The following is a 9,263-nucleotide window of genomic DNA, read 5'->3' as shown; positions in this document are numbered from 1 at the left end:
AAGCGTTTTCCCCCGGACGAATCAAAATTTACTCCTCTTTGACCGACGTTTCTCAAGCCAGAGCGGTAGATGTATACCTTCATTGGCTAACATGCTTCAGAAGCAAGTAGGAGCATGAGCAATCAAATTTATTACTGAGAGTGAGAAATGGTGGTTCATATGCGTGGTGGCTCTCTGAATCTTTCTCTTCGCCGGCGTATACGGCAATGAATATACACTCAAATTATTCGACTGATCAAATCTAAGTGCGCTAAGCGCATAGACTGCCGGCGAGAGAGAGAATCGCTCGTTTATGTGCAAGTGATAAAATCTATAAGCACAGATAACAGACGTTTATGCTTATATTGGCATGTGTGTAAAAATGCTCAACTGCCATTTTGTATGTAACGAGCAGCTGAGACTCATGTGGCAATCATTTAGAGATGGCGCAGTGATCGATAGTCAGTGATCGCTTTCAAGATTGCATGCACTACGCAATTTTACACTTAAGATTGTATTCGATCTTGAATGAAACTGGAACTTTGAACTATTCTTGCATTCAAGTTCGATGTAATGTCGCAATAAGTTGAGTAGATGGCGGTAGTGAGCCAACGTATATCGTTTTGAACATTTACACAAGATTCTTCGAAAAATTTGTACTAGCATAAACATCTGTTATCTGTGCTATTGGATTTCTCATCAATGTTTAGACTACTGTGATAATTTGAGAATCCACTGAATCATCATTTCCCCGCGAAATTTCACACTAATCAAACTTATTTTGTTTACTTGTCGTGCATCCGACGCCACTGTCACGAGCTCAACCGAACTTGTGCATGCCAGCCGCTGCGAAGTCGTGTGCGAAATTCGACTGTGATGATAATGAATTTCGGCCGAGTCTAAATGGGTGCAAATGTCGCAATATAAGTAAGACACATGATTTTTATTATTACTAAAATACATTCCAAGTGCAACAGTATAACAAGTAACCTTTTGCACATAAAATTTAAAAGGAAGCAAACAGATAAGAAACCATAATGGCGCGCACAGGAGACGAATGTTTTGCACGAACGCGTGCTGTCGGATTCAAGTGACCGGCCGAAATAATGGATATACTCAAGGGTAAGTACATAATTCGTTCTTTAAAATATGTTTGGTGCTCACAGTGAGTGAATTCCTATTGCAGCATCAGGATCGATCGCTTCACTAACAGTGAAAAGTGGCGACCTTTGCAGCTGAAATAGTTTAGCTCCGTGATGCCAACACCAGCATCCGGTGGTTCCCCCAAAGTGCTGAAGGAACGGAGGAGTGCGCGACGGGATCTTTCAACCCTCTTCGTGTATAGCTGAAATATCTGGTATTATTCATGGAATAAAGTAAGCTCGGTTGCAAATTATTAAAATACATATTGCATTTATTTACGTTTCGAAGCCAATCCCACCTGAACATGGTTTTCTTATTCGATCCAATATAACCCATACGCTGAACGATTGAAAACCGAAAGCGACGCACATAAGTTCTATCATGATTGAATCGACAATGATTCAACAGCGCTGCACATAGTTTTCAAGTGTAAAAGCAACTGGTCATAATCTAAGTGCAGAACTATTAAATTTAAAATGTTTTTTATTCTGAGTGTACTTAGTTTTTATCCCGTTATTACAGTGCAAACAACATAAACTCAAATTAAATCGATTACAATAGTCACGTACAACATTCCCATACCAACAGAATGATTGTTTTTGCAAGTTTTAAGCAACAAATAAAACCACTGAATCATTTTCCCATCTTCACACTCACCGCAGCAACTGAGTATGAACGATCGCCAGTCAGTTTGCTTCACAAATAAACCGACCGATGAGGAACAGCAGTCGCATTTGGTTCGGTTTTTCTTCGCTCCCTTTGCGTATTCGTTCGTAGTGGTTGCTGGCGCTGATTACTGATCGTTTGATTCATATTCACTCAAATTCAAGCGCTGCCTCTTATGCAGGGCTCTAGGCAGGGCTGCTTAAGGACAGACTTGTTAGAATCCCAAAATGGCCGCCACAATGGCTGACTTTGGTACCTACTCACGATTTCGAGGGCACAAATCTCTTCGTAAACAAAACCAGCACACCTGAGCTTCTCATTTTAAGCTTATTACAAGTGAGCAAAAACAGAATAATAAAATGCACTGTTGTTTGAAGCCTGCTTCTTGAGATTTGTGCGTCAGAAGTTCTGATGCACTTTTGAAGCGGGATTTTAAGACGTTTGTCCTTAATTGATTGATGTACCAAGCGAAAAGAAGAAGTTTTGACATCCAAGCGGTGTGCCGTCGATTAGATCCTCGTCGCTGATTGGTCGATGGATGTAAACGGCACACCGCTTGGATGTCAAAATTCTTCTTCCTACCGCTTGGTGCATCAATCAATACCTCATTCAGGTTGTTGATATTCTGTTTTCCGCCTGAGTTTGTTATTCATCAACTTAATTTCTCCTGCTCGGGAGCTATAAAAGCAGAAACCACTACAGTCGGAACCCGCTCGTTGAGCCACAACCTCAACCCAACCAACGAATTCGATTCGCTAGTTGGATGAAGTGACAGCAGCACAAGCGGCGTGCGCATTGTTTTTTTTTTAATCATGTTTAGGTTGGAAGTAAAAAGTAAAATTTTTAAATTTGTTTTACATTTAGAGCAAAACCTTGGGGCAAGACACTGTGCTAGAGAGTGCATTTTCCTTCACAGAGTTGCTCACAATTCCTCCGGATTGCTCCCGTTTTTGCTTGGGTGTTGCCTGATTCATCGCAAAATCAAATCAATATTGCCCGATATCTCGCCTTTCTTGCAGTTTTAGGGGTGTTTTTCAACAAATTTCGTCGATCATTGGTGAAAAGAGTTACTCAGAATTTCTCAAAGTTACTCTTGTTTGCACAGTGTCTTGTCCTCGGTCTTGCCCCTAGAGCAAAACTGATACGTTTTACAAGATACATATATGGCCAATGCGAGAAATAATTATTTTCACCCATTTTTAGTCGGTGAAGTGAAAATATAGATGTTTATGAAACCACCCGAACCAAAATGCAAGCACAAAACGCTTTCAATGATCGAAAAAATAAAGATTGATGATGTTTTGCATTTGTTTCGAAGAAATTGTACATATTGTTTTTTTTTTAAGAAATGTGAAATAGAAAATCTTCTCGATTATCAGATTAAGAAACCAAAAACTCATTAGCTCGCCCCTCGGAATTACAGATTGGTTGTCATTTTCAGTTTGACATTGAATTATGACATCCAGGTACTTTTTAGTTGGCTGACAGCTCAACTAACGGAGCCCTAACTAAAAAGCCATTCAACCTATTAAACCCCCAACCAGCGGGTCATGACTATAGACACTATAGATTCCATAGACTCGCGAAGGCGAAGACAACTGTAGCCAAACGAACTGTCAGTTCGTGTAGCCAAACGAGCATGACGTCACGATTTCAATAGCGACAATGGATTGCGTGACGTCATATTCGCTCGGTACACTCTAAATTCACGGAAAAACACACTAAAATCGTATTGCCAACCATGTCTCCGCGAGTCTATGGAATCTATAGTGTCTATAGTCATGACTGTATCGACATTCCTTACCAGCCCTGAAAGGCCTTTTGGGCTTTGTAAACGACACTGGCAGCACTGCAAACGCACGCAAATTTTGACGTTTCGCTTTGTCTGGAACGCGGAACTGTCACGCACATTATTTTTCTCAATTTTCTGCTCTGCTCGAATTTTATTTTCATATCTCCTGGCCAGAGCTGAACCACGCAGGGTGACGAAAAGTTTGCAAACCGAAAAAGTTTCCTCTGGATTTTTCATTTTCTCGTTGAATCCCGGATTCCGAACGTACTTCTCAAGTCATCATGAGCGCTAGGGTGAGTATTTGCGATTTCCGGAATGGTGGGCTGCTGGAAGAATCCAGCAGAGACCGACGCAGTCCAAACGGGTCGCCATCGGCGTTAACCTTACATTACGTAATTTGGCATATCTCCTGCTTGGAATCATTCCAGAACATCGCCCGTCTGGCCGTGCAGAGCACCCGTCAGTTCTCCCGCACTTCGGCCGCTTCGTCCGGAGAGGTCGCCGAGGGCTACAAGCAGCTGAAGCACATCCAGGCCAAGTTCCAGGTGAGTCCACCAAGTCTTCCGAATGGAGTTGAAGAAAAAAACTGCTCGACTAACCACTCCTCCCTATTGTAGAAACCCGATGGCAAGCCGGTGCACCTGAAGGGAGGCCCCGTTGACCAGGTGCTGTTCGGGACGACCATCGTGCTGTCGTTGGTCGGTCTGCTCGGAATCGGTAAGCTGATCTTTGAGCTGAGCTACCCGGCGAAGCAGGACGAGTAAGCTCGCCTTAGTATAAGTACCGAAAAGTTACACTCCGAAAAAAAAAGAAATGTAGTCGAAATTGTCTCAAAACCGGCATTTAGTTGCCCCTTTGAATTGGATTTCTAGTGAAACAACTGATTGGATCGATACGGGATTTGAGTCGTGGGAGGGGGGTTTCTTCCCGCCTCGGGTCCACGATTTCAACCAACGAATAATTCCATTTTGAATGCAGTTAAAAGTGTCTCCCCCTGTTTCCTACATCCCCGTGATCTTTGTGTTGAATCCTTCTCGGAACAAACTTAATGTATTTAAAGAGAAAGCTGTGCATTTAAATGACCGCAAGGCGAATAAATGTTTGTTTTGAACAATGTGGCCAGGATGTTGCGTACGTGTTATAGCAGCTTCAGATCCGAAATTCCGGTCGTTTGGTTTATGATGGTCATTATCATATCTATTATGAGAAGCCGTCTCAGGAATGGGTCTTGTCTTTAGAGTATTTAACTTTTCTAAAATGATTCTTAAAGAAATCTTTGTGACTTTTTGTCATTTTTAAAGTTTTTGTGAATGTTTTAAGTAAAAGTATCGTATGTAGTAACATGATCCAATAAAGGCGATGCGGTATGCGCACGGGTGTTTAGTAAGACCATGCTGAGGGTGACGGGTTCGATCCTTTGAAGTATTCTTCCCGGGATTCTTTCAGGAATTCCTCACAATTCGTTTTGAGAAATTCTTCAAAGAAGTCCTACAGGGATGCTTCATTGATTTCTCACAGGATTTATTTTAAATTGTCTACTGGATTCCCGGAACTCTTTCAGCATGGTTTCCCCGGATTCCTTCAGCGATTTTCCCCCGGACTTTCGTTTTTTTTTTATTCCTCCATCGATCCTTTCCGGGTTTCCTCTAAGGAGTTCTCTTGGGATTACATCAGGTATTCTTCGATGGTTCTGTCAAAAATGTTCCTATTTTTTACCTGGAATTCCGTTTCTCCTAGGATTCCTTCCAGGATCTTTCAAGGATTACTCCCGAGATTCCATTGAGGATTTATCCAGAATTCTTGGATTTTGTCCCAGGCATCCTATAGAAGTTTCTCCCGGGCTTCCTTCGAGGACTCCTTCCGGGAATCCTACAGGAATTCCTCCCAGCGTTTCTTTGTTGATATTTCCCGGTTTTCCTTTAGGAATTTCTTACTAGATTCATTCAGAGATGCTTTCAAGAATCCTTCCCAGGCTTTCTTTAAAGATTTCTTCTGAGATTAATTCCGACATTCTTTCATTGATTTCTCCCGTGACTCCTATCCTTGCCCCCATCGGCATTCTTTCAGGTATTCCTCCCAAGATTCCTTTGCGGATTCCTCTTGGATTTTTTTCGGACATCTCTTCAGAAATTTCTTTCTGGATTTTTACATTGCTTTTCCATGGTAAAATTTTGAGATTTTTTCCGGAATTTATACAAAAATTCGCCTGGATTTCCTTCAAGGATTCCATCTTGGATTACTACCTCGATTCTTTCAGAGGTTCCTTCCGGGATTTCTTCATTGATTTCTCCCCAGGTTCCTTTTTGGGTTTCTTCTGGCATTTTTTTTTCCAAAGCATGAATTTCTCCATGCATTTGTTTAGAGATAACTCCAGGATTTGTTCTGAAATTCCGTTTGGTATTCCTCCCTTCATTTATTCCTCTCGGGGTTCTTGAAGGAATTCCTTCCAGGATTTCTTCAGACATATTTTCCGGCATTCCACCAAAAAATCTTCCGGGGATTCTATCAGGGATTTCTCCTGGGCTTTATTCAGGGATTCCTTCATTTAATTTATTTTGCCTAAGTTTCCTGAATTTCGAGATTCATTCAGACTTTCTTGCAAGGATTGTTGCCATGATTCATTCCTTCATTTATTTCTCCCGGAATGCCTTTGGGGGTTTATCCTGGAATGAATAAGCATTATTTCGGGTATTCCTCTCTAGATTCGTTTGGGAATTCTTTTGGAATTTTTTGCTGGATTACTTCAGGGATTTCTTCAAATATTTCTTCCACGGTTTGTTCATTAATTTTTCCAAGAGTTTCTTTCGAGTTTTCTCCCAGGATTCTGGATTCACTGGATTCATCCAGATAATTTTAGAAGATTCATACAAGAATGACTGCACTTTGTTGATGAGGTGGAAGGTGGTTCATTAGTTCATTTATGTAGTAGGTACAGTAGACGTTCGCTCGGTGCAAACGCTTTAACTGCAATGCTTTTTAACTGCATGTTCGCTAATTGCAACAAATTTGCAGTTATCGCACCGCTATCCGTCTAAATGAAATGCCAACAGCGATGCGATGTTTTTCGCATGCACTTTTGCTGCAATACGATGTTTTTCAAATGCACATTGGCTGCATTATGCAGAAACTGACAGTTGTTTGACGTCTGTCAATTGTTGCATTTATCGAATTTCATTCGGTAAGTGAAACGTAAACATGTTGCAGTTATCGAACATCTACTGTACTACAACATCGTTATTACAATAAAACTGTTTAAACAATTCCTCGCCACAAAACTCGGTTCGTGGCTTCAGTCCTCCATCCTTGGTTGCTTCCACGCTGCCTTCGCTTCCAGGTCTCCTTGTACCTGTCTTCCGAATCTTTTGCGAACACCAGCTTTGCAGACTTGTTTTCTGGCATTCTTACAACATTCCATACCCATCAGATCCTTCTAGTTTTTGCCACCTTCCGGATGCTGGGTTCATCGTAGAGTGCACGAGAATGCAACGAGCTCGTTGTTCATTCTTCGCCGCCATACATCGTTCTTCTGCACACAGCCAAAGATGGCCCTAAGCACTAGACGCTCGAACACTTTGAATGCTTGCAAGTCCAGGTTTCGTGCTCGTAGAGAACCATCCCAAGTAACCAAAAGTTCCGCTTCCCATGACAAAATGCACTTTCAAGTTCCGCGAAGTTCAGATAAAGTTCCAAATGGAACTTTCTGGCTGCTTAAGAGGCTAACCATGAGCCTTGCTGGGACTTCGGTCACAAGTTCCGGCAAGGCTCATTGTTAGCCTCTTAAGAAGCCAGAAAGTTCCATTCGGAACTTTATCTGAACTTCGCCGAACTTTAAAGCTGCTTAAGATGCTACTCGGAACTTTGTCGGAACTTTCAAGTTCATAGAAGTTCAGTTCAGTAGCATTGTGTTTCAATGAAGAATAAATTTATTTCTTTTACAGAAAACAACTGTTCAAACATAAGAGACAAATATGAATTTATCAAATCAATGAATACTAGGCTTGAGCAAAAAAAAATTGCCGCCCATCGGATTCGAACCGGTAGTCGATGCGTGAGATCCCTACGCTCTACCACAGTACTACAGTTGCGATTGAGGGAACAGCAGGTAAAGTCTGACTTGAATCGATTTTCAGTCGGCAGCTAGTTTTGTACATTTATTGTTCAGTAGTGAAGTTAGCTTGACTTTGTCAAGTGTCTTCAGCAGCGCAGCGGTAAGTCGGCAGGCTATCACGCAGGAGGATCCAGTTCAAATCTACATACACACTATTTTTATTTCGCTGGAAACCAGCAAAATTTTGCTGGTTTTTGACATGCTGTAAAACCAGTAATTCATCCAGCAAAATACTGCGGTAAAATTGAAAAAATCCAACGGGGTTGCGGTGGTTTCGACCGCCGCAGTCGTTCCGCAAACGTCAAAAGTGCTCGGTTCACGCTAAAAAGCTCTCACTCACTTTGTTGCCATAAAATTCAAAAATAATGAAAATTGTCTCATTTATGGTTTATGTAATCCACAACATGTAACTTATTTCTAAACTATATTAGGTGTAGTTTTAGCACTTAAGGCTGTGAACCGTTTCGCTTGTTCGTTTAACTTTTAGTTAAAATTTGACACTTCGATAGTTATTTTGAAAATAACCCTACTCGCGAGCAGGGTTAGTCTTGACAGTTCGATAGTTATTTTTTGTTCGCAATGATTTGGCTGCGTACTGAATTTTGTTCCAAATAACTACTCCTCTGTCAATTTCAAATGGGCTACCGTCGTGGTTATTTTTCAACTTTTCGATGGCAAATAACTATCCAAGTGTCAAATTTTAACTAAAAGTTAAACGAACAAGCGAAATGGTTCACACCCTAAAGCCTGGAACACATAGCGTCCGTTCCGTCGAGGTTTGCGTTTTTTTGACAGTTTTCCCATGGGAAATGTGTCAAACTACTGTCACGCACACGCAAACGTATGCATTGTGTGGGGCACTTAAGTATGCAGCTGTACGCCATTAAACATAATTTAGATTCACAACTATTTATTTTTGTTTCAAGGTTGTGTGCATACTTTTTGAAGTGTGCAGCAGTTTGACGTTTGCGGAACAGGTCTTCTTTGTCTTCTTCACTCCGCCAGGTTGGAAGATTTCTCTGGATAAGCAATAATTCTTGCTGAATTTTCAGCACTGCGTTTTGACAGCTTGGCTTGCTGGTTGTTCACCAATTTTGTCCGAGCTGGATTCCGACCGGATTTTTTTTGCCTTTTTCTTTTTCAATCAAAACAAAATTAGTAAAAAATGTTCGATTTAATTTGATTTTCGGTAGTTAAATAATGTATGCAACGATCGTTATAGAAGTGGATAATTCCAAGGCACATTCCATTTTAATAAAAATATCGACGAAAATGTTCGAAAATCTGTTGTTTTGTTGGAGGAATATTCGCATGCTCCTGCTTGTTCAGTGCTGGAGATACAAAACGCAAAGTGTTTGACAACTTCTTTGCTGATGTTCCAGCAATTCCCCGTTTCGCTGACTCTCCAGCTACCTTTACTGAATGTTCGGCAAACAATAGTTTGCTGATACCAGGTGACAGACGACGGAAGATGATCTGGGATAGCACTTTGTAGGCAGCATTCAAAATAGTGATCGCCCTGAAGTTCTCACATTCCAAATGGTCGCCTTTCTTGTGGATGGGGCAGATTACCCC

The 9,263-nt window shown here is 41.3% G+C and overlaps 1 protein-coding gene across 1 annotated transcript; it reads left to right on the top strand.

Annotated features, from left to right (window-relative positions):
• The first annotated feature begins 3,687 nt into the window (after nucleotides 1-3,687).
• LOC109422035 (cytochrome c oxidase subunit 7A, mitochondrial) lies at nucleotides 3,688-4,705 on the top strand. Its single transcript, XM_019696675.3, has 3 exons — nucleotides 3,688-3,873; nucleotides 4,009-4,125; nucleotides 4,198-4,705. The coding sequence occupies exons 1-3, from the start codon at nucleotides 3,862-3,864 to the stop codon at nucleotides 4,342-4,344; spliced, it is 276 nt and encodes a 91-aa protein (XP_019552220.3). The 5' UTR covers nucleotides 3,688-3,861; the 3' UTR covers nucleotides 4,345-4,705.
• Nucleotides 4,706-9,263: the final 4,558 nt, after the last annotated feature.

Source organism: Aedes albopictus, chromosome 1, assembly GCF_035046485.1.
Source record: "Aedes albopictus strain Foshan chromosome 1, AalbF5, whole genome shotgun sequence".
Lineage (NCBI taxonomy): Eukaryota > Metazoa > Arthropoda > Insecta > Diptera > Culicidae > Aedes > Aedes albopictus.
Note: the sequence above shows the minus strand (reverse complement) of the source record. Positions and strands in the feature narration are given on the sequence as shown.